Source organism: Acyrthosiphon pisum, chromosome A2 (genome assembly GCF_005508785.2).
Source record: "Acyrthosiphon pisum isolate AL4f chromosome A2, pea_aphid_22Mar2018_4r6ur, whole genome shotgun sequence".
In the NCBI taxonomy this organism is placed as follows: Eukaryota; Metazoa; Arthropoda; class Insecta; order Hemiptera; family Aphididae; genus Acyrthosiphon; species Acyrthosiphon pisum.
Genome location: NC_042495.1, coordinates 71,019,546 through 71,039,816, shown reverse-complemented (window position 1 = coordinate 71,039,816; position 20,271 = coordinate 71,019,546). Strand labels below are relative to the sequence as shown.

Sequence of the window (20,271 nt, the reverse complement as noted above, 5' to 3'; positions counted from 1 at the left end):
AGTTTAGAAAAGTGTAATTCTGCTCCTGATAATGAAATTGAAAAAAATTAAAAACCCAATAACCACTATGATAAAAATTAGATTTATATTATTTGAAAAACATGGTGATTTGGTATAGCTTTAAATGAACCACCAGGTATAATATTATAAAATTATATAATACGAGTGAGCATAATAATATAAAGGTAATAGGTTTATATTAATATTATCATATACCGTACAGTATTGACTATATAATAGTGATTCGCCGACCAAGCTTTTTAATTATACGGTAATTATAAAATATGTATAAAGCTGTTATGATAGAACTCGTGACGGGGCAGTGGTGGTGGGTCCAGCGAGCGGCGGTGGCGGCCGTACAGTATGGTCGTATAGTAGCGGCAGCGGGCATCGGCCGCCGTACGCTGTCGCCGAACGGGACGCGCGCGCGCCGCCGCTGGCCAATTAGCGCCGCCAGAGGTCGGTCCCTGTGTGTCGGCGGTGGGTGGAAAAATCAATTGCGGTCGCATGCCAGGAGCACGAAAGAGAGAGAGGAGAAACGCACCTAGTGGGATAGCGATGGGGACAGACGGAGAAGGAAGAACGAGAGAGAAACGGCAAAGAAAACGGCAAAATAACCGCTCGCTCGAGTGGTAGGTACCTAGTATAATACGCGCGCGTTCGCTTTGCTGCAGTTTTATGTACGGCTTGGAGTCGGATCGGACTACCCGAGCAGGGTTACCGGGTCACCGTGACGATTAACATATAATATTATACACTAATATAAGTACGTGTCGTGTTAAATTGTTGGATGTAATCGAGATATCTAAAATATCACTGCGTGATATGTAGCTTTTCGTCTCGGTAAGTAGAATGTTGTATGATATTATCATTACCGGCTGTATAGAACGCGTGTGAGACTTGAATATTTGACATACGCCGTCCGGGCTCCACGACCGTTTTGTCTTTCGAATTTTTTTTACATGATATACGATTATATGATATTATACTTAACAACAATCAATATTGTATGTTATATTATAATAATATTATATATTTATATATATTATTTAGTACACGATCAATCGTATCTTGACCGCACGCGTGATGAGAGCCGTCTGCTGTTCTCTTTTATCTCATCGTCCTGAAAGTTCTGCAACGATATGATTTCGAAAGCAAACGTACGACGTCGTCTTATTGTTCCCCCGACCAGTTTGAAGGTAAGACTTCACAAATTAATTTGAATATACACGTGGTTAATAGAACACGTGACGATTTAAATAATATAAATAGTTAATAGGCGTATAATGTTACCGTATGGCGTATAATTATCATGTCTGTACTGACTGTACATATAGGCTATAATCCATATCGTCTGAATTACAGCTATACAAAGTCGACTATACTTATATTAAGACATTAAGTGGTCTGCAACTCGATACACGTTATTAATATTGTTACCATATTATATATAATAATAGGGATGCAGTCTGCGAATTTGCAGAAAATTAATTTTTTTTCAATGATTGTCGTGAGACATAGAGTTATTAATAGTAGGTTGTAGGTACCCAAGTTTCAATCAAAATGTATCTTGGAACATAATTTTACAATTCAGCATACTTAATGATACTTCAATAATAATAAAATATTTTAATTTATATTTTGCAGCTGTTCATACTAATTTGTTCACCTTAATGGTAATTTTTTAAGCATTATTTTTTCATAGTATTTCAGTTAATCACAGTATTTTTTGAATTTTTTGTTCAGAAATTATATGTAAATATGTGATGAACAAATCGTTACGATTAGATTAGGTATAATTATGAAGAAGTATTTTGATAGGTATATTAGGTTTAATTTAAAATTTGTTCATTTTTCGTTAGGTACCTAATGCAAAATTAAATAAATCATTTTTTGAATCAATTTTGTTTGTCAAAATGTCACATTGTCAAATTTATAAAATGGTTCGTTACCTATATTAAGCGTTTTAATTGCATGTGGTGAAATATATATTTTGACATATTTTATGTAAGACAACTTTTTGAGTGTGAAATATAAAATATATTTTTTACATTCTTATTGCATATTTTGAAGTTTATGATGCATTATTTTTCACCGCCCCATATTTATGTATCTTTACAAATTATTGATTTACATTTACTTATACTGTATTATAGTAGCCTGTAAGTACGTTCAGTACTACTATGCCACAGTAAATAACCAGGAAGGCCTTATTCTTAGTTGTAATATGTATAAAAGTTATATCAATGTATTCCCTATAATATAATAGATACTCCGATAGTCCGATTTCATTACACATAATATACCTACCACATAATATTATTTACTAATTACTATATTTTTTGAAGTTAATGGTCTAGTGTTATTCCTAATAAACTGGTTAATTTTCAGTTGTAGTAAAATAACATAAATTCATGAAGTCACTTATATAATAAGTTATAAGTATAAAAAATGTAATTTTAAAATGCACTGTAATTATAGGTACCTCTACCAATACATATCATTATTAAAAATATTGTAAATGAAAAAATTAAATAGCTCTAAGGATATTTCTGAATCACACGAACATATATGTAGTATGTACCTCAAATTATATATTTATTACTTATAGGTAGGTACATCAATTTAGACTAAAAATATTACCTAATAATCGAACTTAAATAAAACGTATATACAGACACTCAAAAACATAGATACTTATAAGTTAAACATGGCAAGCATGAATATTTCCTAACTAATAACGTGATTTTATCGAAAAACTGATAAACAAACATATCACAACGGAGTGATTGAATAAAAAAATAATGCTCTCTGATATTTAAAATTGATGTGAAATAAACAAGTATAATAAACTCATGATATAGTAATAACTAAAATTGTTTATAACCTTAAATAATATAAATATTGTAAGCCAAGAACCTTTGTTGTTGAGGGCTGAGGCTTTAAATAAAAAAAAAAAAAAAAATAATAAGTATAGAAATTGAAATATCTATGAAGATAATTGATAAGATCTGACCATTAAAATAAATAATAACTAATAACTAATAGAATTTATTTTATAATATAGTTAAATATTATTATAAAGTCAAATCGTCGTAATAATCACAACAGCTGAGTTGTTCAGTACATCAATGACGATTTCACATCATTAAATAATAATATATTTACATAAGAAAATTGTTTTTGCATTTACCGAGTAAAGATTAAAAGACCAAAAAAAAAAGAAAACCGCCTGTTTGGGACAAGGGAAATTTAAAACTGCAACTACATCCACTAAAACATCATCACGAGGGTGAAAAGTAATTGTCAAATTTAATTGACCAACGTTATACAAATATTGTTTTTAAAAGAACGCAGATAGGTAATTTAGGAATGGAAATAAAATGTTTTATGTAGATACTACATATGCATACACATTTGGACAGTCTCCAAATACAATTTTTAAGTGGTCGTGTAATAAATATTTGCTTATACCATTATCCCTATTGTTATTACCTTAAGTTTAAAAACTTAAACTTAATAACAAATCCATACATAATTGCAATTTTAACTTATAGTTATTAAAACATAAGATTTTTTCCTAATAGAATTTAATAAAAAAAAAAAAAAAAATGGTTTTTTGGATTAGTTTTAAATATACACTTTTGTCAGTATAAAATGTTGGGACAATATTATTCGTATTTTGACATATCGGACCGGCAAATTACGTAATCCATATTTTTATCGACTTGTTGAATACTGTTTAAAGCACTAATTAATTGAACGGACCTATTGTCGTTATTATCACGTAGATGCATTGGCCATTCAGTGGATTGGGGTTTAAATCGAATCAGCTATAATGTCCTGTACGATTGGGCATAATATTACAAAACGCGCGAACCGAATGAATCAATTATTACATGGCCCGCAATGTTCTCTTGGGCATAACCTAACAGCCTAACCTAACTTAACCTAAGTAACGGCTTTATGATTTTTTAGATACTCGAGTGATGAAGGTTGAAAACAGCGATGTGCCCACAATATTCAACCCACGGAAGCCTAGACTTTCGCAAAGTAATGCCGTGCTGACGTCAGACCACAGGCCTTATGGTCCTTTCTCGCACGTGCTGTCCAGAAGTGAATCTCGTACGTGTCTGATTGTGCCGCGTTGATCTATAACGGATGGATTTGGTGGCCGAGGCGTGCAGGGCGTATACATTATAAATATGTGAAGGATTGGATTAATCTTCAGTGGAGCGGGACCTTATCATTAATTGACTTATTCGAGTGAAATTCTAGGAATAAAATTAATCGTGTTTCTTCGATGTGTTAAATCATTTAGATGGTAAACATATTGTATAGACTATAGAGTATAATAATATAACCCTCATCTCCAGGATTGAATATTTCTGCACGCCTCGAACAAAATACATCTCGTCGCCCGACATTTATCCTAATGTCGTGTGTTTGTTTGTTTGTTTGTGTGTGTGTGTGTGTGTGTGCGTGCATGTGTTTATGACTAAAATTCTCGTCTCGTTTGGTATCGTTTTTCTAGTGTGTCAGCCCGAAGATGTGGAACAAGTGGAACAGTGCCAGCGGAGGCAGTTGGGCGTGTTCAAGAGGCTGAAGAACAAATGCTGTTCGAAACATGCGAGGAAGGTTTGTATAGTGCGCGCATAGGTTATGCGCTATTCGTTAATTTTTTTCAAATCCAGGCAGCGCAAAAAAATTATAGGTAGCTGCAGGTACCTACCTTAAAAAAAGTCCATTTCCAGGCTTGTAGAAAAAGCTTACCCAAAACATACCAATTTTCTCTATAGGTTCTTAAGATATTGTATTGTGTATAATACACGTGTACCTATATGTTCACAGGTATACTACGGTTTGTGCGTCACTTTTTTCGTCACCGCATCTTGGGTTGGTGCCACGCACGCTATCAAGTACCTGTATATGTATCATCCCACCAAATATCCGGTGCTCACAGGCAGCGGATTCAATTTTTCATCCATACACCAACAAACGGTATATATTATGTATATAAAAAAAAAATTTATAAAAATATTTCGCACACATGCATATTATATACATAGCCACTTAGGTATAAGCGCAGACGAGGTGTTTATGAGTCAGATTATGCTTGGACTGTATTGTTTGTATGTGAGGTCGGAATTATTGCTCGCTGACGGTAGAAGAATAAAACTCCAAAATTACCATTTTACACGCCATTATATTATATATTATAATGCGTATTTTAAACGGGCGTATTACACGAGCGGTCGAAAACGAGACTTTATAATATTGTTTAACAGCAACGTGCGTGCGCTGTTCAACACACTTTATCTGCAAGTTTATCATTATTCATTAACATATATTGTATAGGTACATATATTTTTTATACAAATGATTAATACGGATTTTATACAATTCTTTTTCTGAAACAAAATATTTAAAACATACAGGTATTATTATAATGTCGGTTATTTTTATAAATAAACACCATTAAAAAAAACTTTCATGGAAATCGCATCTCTTTTTATTCGATAATATACCTATTATTATGTTATTAATGATTAATTATTGTTCTTTCTGTCAGAGAATTTTAAATGAAAGAGAATAAGGATTAAGTGTATAAAATATCATGTATATTAATTCTAAATCAGAACATCGGAAGCCCCTCCCCTCAAAGCGGTATATAATACCATAAAACGTTTAGTAAATCTTTGGATAGATTGGATGAGATGGTGTACAGTGTACACGAATTGCCACCCAAATCTAGATAGGTGAACTTTTATTATCCGAAATTCCTGCAAAAAAATCAATTCAAAAGCATAATATAGTCTATATAGTATAATAGACTCTGCACTATATATTATAATATCCTATATTATGAAAAAGGTATACACTATACATCGAGCTCACTGGTTACTGTTTATTATCAACCATAAGTTAAAAATCAGATTATTTGTGTGTATTGCATATTAAAATAAATAATTTATTACAAAAGTTGACTTTTGATCATTATTAGGCCCTTATTATCAGAATAAATTTGCGCGCTTTTTTTACGTTTTTGAATGCACGCACTACTTTGCCAGTCTGGAGGTAATTCGAGTGTGCTCGGCTTGATGCAAACGGGCGGTCTGTTGCCTAAATCAAAATTGACTAGTTACCTGCAAAAACATCGATGGCTTCATTCGGTCACACGAATATACGCACACATACTAGAAATTCGCTGGGCTAAACCAGTGTGAAAAATAATGCACCGGGATGTTTGGACCATATAAATATAATTTACATGATTCATAATCCCGGTGCGTGATAATGTGGGATAATTTTAAACCGCTCTAGTTTAGCGAATTTTTAGATACACGCGTCTATGCCATTACACATTATTAGAATAATTAATATAGTTTTGAATTATAAAATATATGCATATACGCATAATATAATATCATGTCGTTTTACCGGGTGAACTTACAGCTGATGACGTACAACGCGCCGTTCTTCACCACGTGGTTTTGTACTAACTGGACCGTGCTGTTCTTTCCACTGTACTTTTTCTGTCAGCTGGGCAGCCCCAACTACCAGACACCCACCGACATACTGGGAGAGAGCGTCCGAAATTTCCGGGACCGCGGGTTCACCGCCGCACACTTCCTGACGCGGTGCTGCATGTTCTGCATGCTGTGGGTGTTCACCAACTACCTGTACATACATGCGCTCAGCATACTCGTGGCCACCGATGCCCTGGCCTTGTTCGCCATCAACGTGTGCTGTGTGTACCTGCTGTCTTGGGTCATACTCCATGATCAGTTCGTCGGCGTCCGGGTGAGTGTGTCGGGGCTCCTCTCCCGACCCCCCCTTACCACCACCATCATCACAAACCGAAAGCCGTCAAGCCACATGGGTCTGTGGTGATGGGCTTCGGTGGCAGTGGCGGGGTGGGAGGCGATGGGAGATGTTCTCGCAGGAATTGTGATAGGTGTGACCGTTGTCGTTGCTTTGCGTGGTCAAAGCGGTGTATTTGAGGGGGTGTAGAGACTAGAGTCGATAGAGGCAGGGACAACTGTAAAAAGATAAATAAAGAGGGAAATAGTATAAGTTCCTATATTTCCACGGAGAGACGTGACGGGTAAAAACCACTCATTCGTGAATTTATTCCTACATGGTATTAAAAATATGTTGAGTCTTCCACACGGCAATATTTTACAAAATGTTTTATTAACAACGGGCCTCCTAGACTATTGTCATCTGCAGGAATGAATATCGTAACATTTTATTATAATAATTTTATGAAAAGAGATAAAAAGCAATTAAAACACAAAAAACCCAAACACGTTTTAAACACACGGTACACCAACTATAATCTATAGGTACATAACCATCTAGTTATCGATCCTAATTAGTCTTTATTACTTTAATTATAATAATATGTATTTAATTTTTTTTTACTCCTACAAACTCACATATTCAACTTGTTTTTATTCCGTATATTGGACTTACATAGTTGATTGTTTACCTATTATGTCTCATATGGCCATATGGGAACTTAGACTTACCAAAAGAAAAATTCATAAATTCTTTAGTATACGTTATACCTATAATGTGATTATGAATATAGGTTTATCTGTTTGTTACCCAAGACGAACTCTCAAATACACAATTATTTTTAGGTTTGTTTATATTATAAAAACAATATAATATAGACTCAGTGCTCAAATTGGCAGGGAATTATCATTTTGTAAAGTTTTACCAATTCAATAAGATATTAAAATACGATTGAATGGTTATATTTATGATAATCAATGACGCGGTCAAAAGCATGAACCTAACCTAACCTAATCATTGTAAGGAACGATAATTTTTTTCAAGTCTCGGAGTTCCTATTCATTTATTTTCCTATTCGAGCACTGAATACAGTATAATGTACTATATTGTATACGCTAGATATTATACTATAAAAACATTATAATTTATAATACTACATACGAAATGACGTATGCCGTGTTTATAATATTATACACTCTTCAAAATAAATGTTTGGACTCCACAGCCTACACGTTTTCGATATTTTTATGGGGTGATGGGAGAACTCGGTTATCTACTCATTGGCAATAGCTCAACAAGTGGTGGAGGGTTTAGTGGTTGGGACCCCCTCCTTTCGAAAAATAGTACTTAGTTGCGTTATTATCCATAGGCATAAATAGGTAATTGAATCAATGATAGGTTTACGAATTATAATATAATAAAAAACTCACCGTTTGGGATAAACAACTTCTAATAACTTATTAGTCATTATCAGCGAAACGGACTTTTGGCCACTATATTAATATTATTAAGTCCATGTCAAGATGCAAAACAATAAAAATATAATTTTGTCGATTTATTATAATTGATTGAACATAATAATTTTATTATTATTATTATTTCAAGTAGCTTTAATATGTATGTCGTAGATCATAATTGATACCATGTATATACTATATAGTGTATATTTTACACTATACATTGACATATATACTGTATATTCTTTGTATAATATGAACATATTGTTATACAATTTTTTTAGTAATGCGTGCACTCATCCGCATGATTTAGATAAAATAGATTTAAAATATTCATGGATTAGGGAAGGAGGAATTTCTCCCTGTACTCCAACTTATTTGCACCTATGAACTTACCCTGTACCTACGCTCTAAATTGTACAGTGTATACCTAATAATATACGTCCATGTATACAAATATAACCGTCTACCTACTATAATAAAAAATATATCATTATGCATGCGATTAACTGCGATAACGTAGATATTATATTATTATAGTGCTTTTATTGATTGGAACGCTATATTAAAATATGTAGTGTTTAAAAAGTTCGGGGATTTTAGTATATCGTATTAAGCGACGCACGTTGCGGGACCACGTCGATGTCGTGCGACCCGTCCCGTTTTCAGCAATGATCGTTTGCAGATCGTGGCTGTCATCCTGTGCAGCACAGGGGTGGCTTTACTCGCCTACATGGACGCCGGAATTACGAACAAAAAGAAGACCATGACCGGGGTTCTGTTAGCGGCTTTAGCTGCTGCCGGGTCAGCAGTATATAAAGTGAGTACCTCTGGCACGTACACTGCTATTGAAATTAACAACATATTTGTACGTATGTTCAGTCGATATAGTTCTATACATAACACTATAATAGACGTCTCGCGCAAAACTGGATTAAGTTTAATATGGAGCCATAATCATCACATTCACACTAAAAACCTTCAGAACCCCTATTGTACCTTTTAAATATATAGGTACCTCCTACCTATTATACCTAATATAGTTAGGTATATATATTTATTAAGATTGTCTATATAACTGTGTCGTGTCTAACACAAATCAGTTTATATTCGCATTAAAATATTATGTATATGATTACAGATATAAAAAAAAAAATAAATTACATAATTCTAATAGGTACTTATAAATATAACATATAATAATAAACAAGTTGCATTTTTATAATATAATATAATTTATTAGGTAGGTGCATAAGTGATAAAAACATTATATTTGTCTTTGTTAGAAGTTAATACCATTTAAATCAATTGTATAAACTATAAAAGGCAGCTTCCTGGATTTCTATTATGAAACCAGAAATTGGTTAATATTATAAAATACCTAATAATAAATTATTTATGCACAATTATTAATAATGATATAATACTAAACACCTTTAGGTAATTAGCGACAAAATATGACAACATAATATTTGAAAAACTGCGTAAAATAAATATTATTAATTTTATTTTAAAAATGTTGATATATAATACATATATACATAGGGCAGTCGGCAATTTACCTTTTTGCATCCCGTTTAATCCGGCCCTGGCACAGATATATTCTATACGGATATAAATTACATTATATTATGCATTATAGTATATTTATATTTGAAAATGTTATATTTAGCTATATGACAAACAATTATAGTATTAGATACTAAAACTAAGGTTATAATTATTTGTTGAATAAACGCTATTGCGAAGGAAACATTATTGTAATTTAAGCAATATTATGTATTATGTATTATAAACTAGAAGTTGGTATATTTGTGATTGTAATATTGTATTGTACATTACAGGTCATGTTCAAAAAAATGATCGGCGATGCTACTTACGGCCAAGTGTCGCTATTTTTTTCCCTCATAGGCCTTTTGAACGCCGCACTTCTCTGGCCAGTGTGTTTAGTTTTGTACTTTTCCGAAGTCGAAATACTTCATTGGGACCGTTTGCCTTGGATGATACTATTATCGGCCAGCACGCTGTCATTGGGTACTAAACAAATATCTGTATCTGCACCACACTGTCTTATTATTTTATAAACATTACCATTTTCAGTCGCGAACTTACTGGGAAATTTGAGCGTTGCGTTCACTTACGACATTTTCATTACGTTCGGACTAATCACCGCGGTTCCCGTGTCTGCAGGTAAATTTTTCCATTGGACTAAATCACGAAATACTTATACTATGTTTGTACGAGTAATTACACCAAGTTTGACGTGTTTCGTGTTTATGAAACATAAATTGTGTATTAAAAATACATTTTATTATACGCACGAGGTACAATATATAGTTGACGCGATTTACTCATAATATAGTATATACTACATTATAAGCTTATCGAAATTAATTTTAGTAAAAAAATGTATAAGTACAACGACCCTTTTTTTGTTCACACGGCCTTTTGTACTTGGCCTATTTTACTGTTTCAGCCATTGACATAACCATACACGATGTACAGTTTTATGGTATGAAACTTGCTGGCATCATACTTATATCGATCGGTTTCTTATTGGTCATGTTTCCTAACAACTGGCCAGAATACATTTTTCGATTGCTCAGGTAAATTGCACATAAATATAAGATTCAATGCGAGCGGTTTAGGCATTTCTTACTACAGCGCTGGCAAACAAATCGGACGAAACACTCACCTATTATGTTTTTAACAATTATTTTCAGGAATATAATACTACTGAGTCATAGCGCTAGGTGAGTGTAGCGTGAACCAAAAAAAAAAGCATGAATTTTTTTGTGGAAATTGTTGAAAGAGTGGACCAATATATACATAATATAATATATAATAATATAATATTAATAATAATAATAATCTAATAATAAGATGAATTGTAGCTTGGGGAAGGCCTTGTGATAGATGCTGCAGTAGTAGGATTAAAAAAAAAGAAAAGAAGCGGTTGGCTAACAGCGTAAAAAATAGACGATATTACGTATATTATTATATGTATACTTGGCCGACCTTTATTTGATTATACGCCTAAATTATAATACAGAGGTCGGCGCGTGTTTCGTGTGCGTATGCGTGTGCGTGTGTGATACGTTAATAACGACAACAATAATTGATTTATTTATTATTATAACACAATAACAATAATAACTAATGTAGTAAAATATATTATGTAGTAAAAACAATATACATCATAGATGTGTAATGACGATAATATTAATAATAATATTTAATAATAATAACAATAATAATAATAATAATATATAATCACGAGATCGCTTCTATCCTGTTACGCGCAACCTCTTCTTTTTGTATACCCCGTGTGGGCGTTATATATATTATATTATATACACTTTGCATGGCGATTTAGAACGGTAATTGCATGCGGTTTTTGGTGATGTAAAAAATAAATGTAAAAAAATAAAATATATACCAAAGATTGTTTAGATCACTGGTGCGAGTGCAAAAGATCGATTGAAAATGTAATTAGAACCCTTTCGATTGCGCCGCCGGGAGTGTAACGTGTATGTACGTTCTGTCTGTTGTTGTACCCGCAGGTGGAGCCGGAAGAACCGGGGACTGCCACCCAACCCACCCAAAGTGGAAATCGACTACCGGACCGGGTACATCAGGTCGCATTTGCGATCTCCGTCCGGTCGGGTCAGGTGACCGACTACTGCCATTGCCGCTCACCCACCGCGGACGTGGACTTCGTTATTCGTCGTGATCGATAAATCGACCGGCAAACGTTGTAATAATAATAATAATAATAATAATAATAATAATTGTCATAAAATTGTCCTCGTCGTATGTGACAGCAGCAACAGTATTGCGAATTTTCCGATTTCATTTCTTAGCCGTTTTACTTCTATATATATGTAAATAATATTCCTTAATGGCTGTGCTTGAATTAATAAGGAGAGGGGGGGGCGAACTGCCTCGAAAATTTTTGGAATCAGAGAATTATAAATTTATATTATTCTATAACCTATAGACTCTAAGGCCCTCTGGACCTTGGATGCGTGGCTATATGGGAACCAAAAAAGTCTACCATGAGATTACTTTTTCATGAATTGGGTGCTTTATTGTACTAACTACTAACACCTGATTTGATTGTATAATCAATAACTAATAAGAGCATGTATAATATAAGATAGTGTGTTTGGTTATTATAATATTGTAACTAATGTCATTGGGGTTTAAGAAGCTACCTATAATTTTTCTTGGAACTCCCAAATTTAGACTTGACACGCAACAAAAAGATGCGTCCCCCTTCAATGTTATTATTTTTCCAATTTAAGCACACCTTAGAGGCATATAACGTTAACACATATCCGAGCATAATATTACTAGCCTGCTAGTAATATTATAAGTTACAATATTAGGTACATGTTGTTGGTTAACATTTTTGTAAGATACGTTCGTGTTTCGAGTATACTGTATAATATGTAATATATTATTATGTACAATTGTTATTATTATCATTATTATTAGGTATGTAGATAATGTTCGTCAACCGAAAACAGAATTGAACATAAATTTACACATTTCTCTTGTTTCTTGTTTAATATTTTAAAAAAAACGTAATCAACTCGCCTATTCATATTATATAGGTACATATTATTGACATAAAATTACGTTAATCACTCGAATTGTAATTTGTAATGTATTTCAAAATGTATACTTATCCCTCGATGGCGCGAATTTATAACAGATTGCAGGAAACATCTTGTGGATTATAAAGACGACAATATATCCGTCCACGAGCAATGTGATATGTGTTTTTACTGCTAATAATACCTTGTCCTTCTCTTATTATATACAAAAACTCCATACAGCATTACGGCTATATAATAATAGTCCTATATCTACTGTCCTACTCCTGTACGAAACAACAAAATAAAATATGATATCCTACATTTTACCCGATTATTGTTGAAGATCTATAATCGTTGTTTCGATAATGAAAACCATATGACGTATAATTTTATTGTATTGTATAAACAATTTAAAACGATTGAATAATAAAAAAAAAACCGACAAATATAACATAACTTTTAGATTACTCTTTAGCTGTTTAGTATAGATAAGTGAATTAAGAAATTCTGTTCACTTAACTAAAAACTTAGTTAGCTTAAAAAGCTGAAAGTGCCTATACTGTTACTTATCTTAAAAGTTATAACAGTTATAACTTTATAAGTATTAAAATAATCTATAAACTACCTACGCCTATGATCAATAAGTAGACATAACGACTATCGAGTTCAAGACTGCAACAACTAGAAAAAAAAAATCATTAAGAATGAAATAGAAATGAGGTAGCTATTGACCACTAGAGAGCTCTTAAATCAGTTTAGAATATCATACAACTACGATATATAGAAGATATTATAGATGATAGAGAAGATCTTCTATACATCGTGCATACAACTACATTACTCATTGTATTTTTAAATTTATCTCCTGAAAAAAGTACTTTTAAGTTGTCACAGTCTTTAACTGGATAGTCGAGTGATGTTTATAATAGATTTTACGTTTTGAGTCATCTTGAGTGATGTTTTCTCTTTAATGAAAACAAACAGGTAAAAAAAAATATTGTTAGTAATAAAATATAATCATAACTAATATTAACTGGTCGGACTCGTTTTTTGCAAAAGAGCAACACTTTTAGTTTTCGATTGAACAATTTAAAACCATAGGTACCGATTGTGGACAATTATATATATGATTAGATAGTAAGAGACTATCCTTTATCATATCATTCAGATCCAACTATAGAAGGTTAGCAATACGCACAAAAAAGCGAGTCACTATTATTTTCTCCCCGTGAGAGTGGTTTTGTATACAATTGTATTCTATGTGCTTTTTATGTAATATGTGTTTAGTCGGTTTAATGTTAAAAAAACGAAGTATTTAAAAAATACACGTAATATTTAGTAAGTACTGTATTATATAATTAAAATAATTATTTGTTATATAAAGACGGTAACACAATATTATAGTATACACAGACACACAGTACCAGGTACCTGAGTACCTATTCAGTATTAGATAGGCAACCACCACGTTTTTTATGCTAGTGATTCATAATGTCGAGTGTGGGTAAATGGGTAATGACGTAATGTACAATTTTCGCAGTTCTATGTCATTGGTCTACATGAAAAAGAGTTAAATTAAATATGATTTTTGATTTAATTTGTAAGAAATCATAAGTAGTGGTATTCAATGTTTACATATTTATCAAAAGGAAGTGTATTACGCGTTAATTCAATACTTACCTACATCTTACATTGTAGAAACGCCAGATTGGTAGTCATAAATAAATTATTTTAAACATCGTGTGCTGCAATATCATCTGGCGGAAGAATTCTGATAGCGGTTCGCCGGTGTTCCGCGTGCACGTGAACAATATACAATAGATAATTAGTGAAAACAACGATGGCACTATGGCAGACCAACTTCGGCCAAACACGTAGTTGGCTCGAGGTGTATACAATTTTATATTAATTTTACAAATCGCAAAGTAATATCACTGAATATTTCCTCTACTCACCTTCTTCTTTTCAGTTTTTTTTCTCGTCATTATCAAATGTATTTATATTATTTAATAATATAGATTGTAAATAAAAAAGTATTTATCGTGCATTGAGGATTGAGAAAATGTTTTCAATCCTTTTCCTATTTAGAACAAATTTTTTTGAAAATTTTTTTGGCAAAATTGTTGCTCGACGGTGCCGTAAACTATCTAGCTTAGTTATGAAGTTAACTCGGACATCCTTACACTACAAAATTCACTAAAACTAAAATTTTTATTAAAAAAAGCCATCAACAGGTATGTCACTGTAGACTGTTCATCGATTAACTAATGGATATTCTTAGAAAGTAGCAATGCTTAACATTTTTCGGTAATCAAAACTAATATACATCGCGATCACTCGTAATGAAAAATAACGTATAAATATTATAATTTATCAATTAAATGTAAAACATGTTGCTTTCATATCAACACCTCTAATAGTTAAATCGTTAATATGACGAGCATATTATACAAATACAATGTGTAAACAGTACCTATACACTACACAACATAGGTATACATATATAGGTACATAAGTAAAAAATACGGTTTTAAAATAATAATACAATAAAATATATAATATATGTAATTTATATATTATATCACATTCATATTATTTCGATCATCAATAATATTACTATCTTATTGTATAAGGTCTACCGCCAGTAACTTGAGTCATAATGATATAATAATATAATGAAAAAACTAATAAAAATACAATATTATTATCGGACTACGCAGTGATTTTAGAACGGATGAACCATGGCGCCACTGTTAACCTCCTCGGCGCTACGATAATAATATGCCTAGGACCACTAAATTTTGATACCCCTGAGATTTCGAGAAGCAATGACGGGTGGTATACAATATTGAACGGTAGGTACATAATATTATGATATATTATAATAATAAGTGGCGAGCAGAGTTTACACAATATTGGGCACCATAATAAATTTTATAATCATTTACACTGCATGTATGATGGCGTCACAAATACCCGTAACCAGTGACGGATCTAGTGGCGGCAGTGGGTCGCCGGAGCGGCGGCGGCGGTGACGACTGGCCCCGTCCGCAGTGGCGACGCCGGAACAGCAATGTGGCCACGTCTCGGTCGTCGTCGTCGTCGTTGTCTTGGTCGTCTTCGTCGTAATCGTCAGCACCACCGCCTCCGCCGACGCCAGTGCCGAAGCCTCCGACTCTGCCACCCCTGTGGCCGCGGCCGCGACGGCGCCGGTCCCCGACCGGTCTTGGAAACACGTCCGACTGGGTCTCCCAGCACGGCGCCCGGGCAGCGTCCGGTGGCGGCACGATTCCCAGCGGCAGGCAGCTGCCGTACGGTATGTACCCCTCTTCGGCGTGCGGCGTCTGCACGTACAGCCACTGCTCGTTCTTGAACACCGCGTTCACCACCATGCCGAGCGGTAGCGCCACCTCTGTCTGGTAGTGGTCGTCAAGCTGCGTCTGGTACAGCAGACATCCCGTGCACAGCACCATCGGTATGTTGCCCGGCCGACCGATCGACGACTGTGTGAAGATATCGTATCAATTATTAACAATGATTATAATAATACGAGTATATTAAATATTAGTACAATAATTTGAGTACAGACGCGCATAAGTGCATTCGGATATGCGCCCCCCCCCCCTAACTTCAACCCAGATGATTATTTTGAGTTTCTAGACGTCTCGCATAGGTCGTGGCCCTGAGGCCCCGCACTAGAAACGGAAATTCTTACCAGGCAAATGTAATTTTTTTTGATTTCTTTTAAGTTTTGACTAAGTATACTTTTTAATATATATTATATAAAGCGTATTAGTGTACACTATAATATAATAATATGTAATATGTATTGGTTAATTCGCTCTTTTTCTGTAAGAAACTTGTTTGAATTAGCTAAGCTATAGATAATCGTACGCCGCGGAGAACGATATGGAATAATTATTGATTTACAACTTCAGTTAAAATGAAACATCCAAATTCGTATGCATTATTATTTACATTTGTTAGGTAATTATAAGTTAGTTTGAAACATAATAATATTATTATGCATGTTGCAATATTACAGTAAATTTGTTTATTTCGATTTATGAATGCTACTTAATTGTATTAGGTATATATTGTTATAAATGTTGTATTTATTAGAAGGGAGAAAGTCCAACTCGCTGTGGATCTGGTAAACATTCAAATAATGATTTTAGGGATCACACCAGTCGTAAATCCGTTTCTTGTCGAATAATTTAGCTATTTATTAAGAATCGAATCGTTCTAACCTATAATAACCTATCATGATGAAACTATTACAATATTAATAATACTAAGACTTATTAAATTTTTAAATAATCAAGTTTAAATGACGTGAAAATATTACTTAGGTACATGTATTTTATGGATTTAAAACTAATGAACAACTAAACTTGTTTTTGTAATTGAATACTTTTTAAGGCAGTCTATTACAGTCTAGTCCGCTTCAGAAGTAGGTGCTATTTCTTTAACCATGTGCTTTACGTCGTCGATCGTTCGGTCTACGTCTAATCGTTTTTTCTCGAACGCTAACGACTATCTAAATACTAAATATGAAATAAGATGTATACACTATACCTACTCAAACGTAATATACAATTAACCATCATCCCATAAACAAAACAAAAATACCTCAAATAATTAATTTCATCGCGAATCTTTGACGATATGAAGTATGAAAAATATATATCTCCTGGCTGCAGTAATTATAATAATATACAATACCTATTCAATATTTATATTTAGAACTTGCACTGTACTGCGTAAGTAGATATTAAAAACTAATTAGAAACGATTGATGAAACTCAATGAATGATTAGACAAGTTACATAGATATCAGCTTTCGGCTATCGTAATTTTGAAATATGTGGGTAGTGGGTACCGTCGAATACAGAACATAATTAAATTAAAACTAAAGTATACTCGTTGTTTGTCAACAGGTATTGACCAAATTGCTATGAGGGTTAAGAGGACTTCAATATAATATATTGCAATTTGCAATAACCTAAGTATAAACTATAATATAAACTATAAAGACAAAACATAAAAATACAACACATTTTTTATAAAAGAAATTGATTATTACCCTTATAGCTTATTGTTTTAATATTTTATAAAGATCGACATAACAATATAAGAGAAAAGCAAAGTGAATGGCGATTGACGAAGATAAATTACGTAAGTATATTTTTGTTGCTATAGTTGTTGAGTGTGGACAATCGACAATATATTTAGGTATCTAAGTTGGCTAATACAAAAGTGAATATATTTATTAAGTTTTGAGATGAAACGCCCAATTTTCAACAAACTCAAAACAATTTAGAAAAACAATTTATTAAGTTTTAACAACTGAAACTAATTATAACAAAAAGAAACGTCATAAAATAATAATTTTTAAGCTAAAAAGTTTTTTAAAAAGTAAGTAATTCAAAACAAGTGACATTTTATAAAATTGTAATTGCATTTCAGATTCATCCATAAATGTAATATACATCAGGTATAAACATACCATGACCGTATGGTAAAAAACCTAATATACATTGTAAATCTATACTATAATTTATATAGGTAATAGCATTGATTATACTTGCGTATTACCTATAATACATGTTTAATCAATAGTAATAGGTATTGAAAATGTATAAACATTTCAATATGTCCCTTTCCTACAAATTAAAATAGATACCTAGTTTCAATACTATATATTTTATTAAAATAAGTATAGGTACTTATTATAGTTATCAAATCGTTTATTCTCGATAAGGCATTCCTATTTAGTATTTTCCGACGACCTATAGATTTAATTGTTTCTAACTTGAAAGATAGGACGTTGTTCTAATAACGAAAATTTAGTATTAATTAGGTATTATTAATTTTATTATATTGTATCCAGAATTTAGTATCACACATTATCGCAGATCTCTCCCGAACGCGTGGGACTCATTTAACTGATGCGCATATATAGACGTATAATATAGTCGAGATACAATATAAATAAAATAATATAGTCAAGACAATATTATAATATTATGAAGTAAATTGTTATTTTAGGACATCTTACTTTTGAGAGGAAATCGTCCAAATCAGATATTCCGTAGCCGTACGTCTGTTCGGGCTTGCCGTAGTCCAGTATGTTTGAGTGCACGTGGTTTCTCCTTTTTCTCTGAACATGGTTGTTGTGCCTTCTTCCTCGATACTCGGACGATGTCGAACCACCGTACGATTTCCTGACAAGTAACGTATAACATAGTTATTATTATAATATAATATAATATTAATATATAAATATATTATGTTATTAAAGTATCATAGTTTTCATTTTAACAACCTACTGACGAACACTTCGAAACACGTTGATGTATATAATATATTATACTACATATAATATTATATTGTTTAGTCGCCGCACGTTCATAACAAATAAAAATATAGAATAGTATCAAAATACGCTATGCAATGGCATCAGTTAGTGGGAGGGAATACAGAGGACATTTGCCTGTCTGATTTTAAAAGCAGAGCGATTGTTGCAAAAAAACATGAATATTTTTATAATTTTGAGGAAATATAATAAATAATGATTGTTACAATATTAACTAATATATATATATGTTTTTATGTTGGATACAGAGTGTAACAGAAAGACTTGGTAAATGAAAAATAAAAAATTATGCTAGGTAGTTAAGCTTAAGAAAATTTTTTAAAAATTATATGGAATATGGATGATAGGTTTCTGAAAAGAATATTTAAAAAAAAATGTTATTACGTTTCGAATGAATATTTATTCAAAAAAAAATATTAATTTTTAAAAAATAAAAAAAAATAATTTCTTAATTTAAATAAGCGTTTTTACCATCAACAGTTTTTGAAAAATTATATTTACAAATTTGCGAATGGAAAGACGCATACTTATTATATTTTAATATTTATATTCGTATTCCATTTGCAACGATTTGTATGTGGGCATACAAATACAAGTACAACAGCAATAATAATATAATCCCATATATTATTTTAGGTTCTGAGTGAAACGATGAATATATTGATTTTACAATGATGTGTGTTTTTTTAATTTTTTAATTTTTTAATTTTTGTGTCCGTCATCACCTTTTAGGACAGTAAAAGTGCTTCGATTTTCTTCAACAGTATCTTTTATGATAGGAAAGTGAATGTAGTTGGTACTTTGGGTGGTGAACAGTAAAATTTTTCCAGTAGTTTTATAAAGCGCCGTGAAAAACAAAAGAAAAATTTAGATATAACAGGAATTTTATGACAAAATCTGTTTTCTGTTTTTGGTTTTTGGGTGTTACTTTAAAACAAATGACCGTAAATACATGACATTTTCACTGGTTGTTTATATTTTCCATTTTTCTATACATGATATTTTCAAATATTTTTGATTTGTTTTG

At 32.4% G+C, this 20,271-nt stretch overlaps 2 protein-coding genes across 4 annotated transcripts in view; one reads left to right on the top strand and one right to left on the bottom strand.

The window, feature by feature from the left end:
- The first annotated feature begins 526 nt into the window (after positions 1 to 526).
- On the top strand, positions 527 to 13,038 carry LOC100166952 (putative thiamine transporter SLC35F3). Of its 3 annotated transcripts, none has more exons than XM_016807237.2 (12): positions 527 to 632; positions 1,054 to 1,199; positions 3,979 to 4,125; positions 4,535 to 4,638; positions 4,852 to 5,001; positions 6,457 to 6,804; positions 8,947 to 9,081; positions 10,106 to 10,295; positions 10,362 to 10,451; positions 10,738 to 10,867; positions 10,985 to 11,014; positions 11,825 to 13,038. In XM_016807237.2, exons 3-12 carry the CDS (start codon positions 3,990 to 3,992, stop codon positions 11,934 to 11,936), a joined length of 1,425 nt encoding a protein of 474 aa, XP_016662726.1. In that variant the 5' UTR covers positions 527 to 632; positions 1,054 to 1,199; positions 3,979 to 3,989; the 3' UTR covers positions 11,937 to 13,038. The 3 variants fall into 3 exon arrangements, with proteins under 3 accessions (XP_016662726.1, XP_001943702.1, XP_016662727.1); XM_001943667.4 differs by lacking the exon at positions 527 to 632 and adding an exon at positions 640 to 843; XM_016807238.2 differs by lacking the exon at positions 527 to 632 and adding an exon at positions 640 to 843 and having other exon boundaries at positions 11,706 to 13,038.
- A 2,381-nt stretch (positions 13,039 to 15,419) lies between these two features.
- LOC100160815 overlaps positions 15,420 to 20,271 on the bottom strand; it is a 7,263-nt gene continuing 2,411 nt past the window's right edge. The window contains exons 3-4 of the mRNA XM_001942709.5: positions 18,927 to 19,092; positions 15,420 to 16,368 (exon numbers count right to left, since the gene is read on the bottom strand). Coding sequence (XP_001942744.1) covers positions 15,832 to 16,368; positions 18,927 to 19,092 — 703 coding nt within the window. The 3' untranslated portion in view covers positions 15,420 to 15,831. The remainder of the gene's footprint in view (positions 16,369 to 18,926; positions 19,093 to 20,271) is intronic.

Excerpts from the sequence above, each read along its gene's own strand:
- LOC100166952 (XM_016807237.2), top strand. The coding sequence starts at position 3,990 with ATGAAGGTTGAAAACAGCGATGTGCCCACAATATTCAACCCACGGAAG. Across the intron at positions 5,002-6,456 it reads CATCCATACACCAACAAACG|CTGATGACGTACAACGCGCC; the intron begins GTATATATTATG and ends GTGAACTTACAG. Across the intron at positions 10,452-10,737 it reads CGCGGTTCCCGTGTCTGCAG|CCATTGACATAACCATACAC; the intron begins GTAAATTTTTCC and ends TTACTGTTTCAG.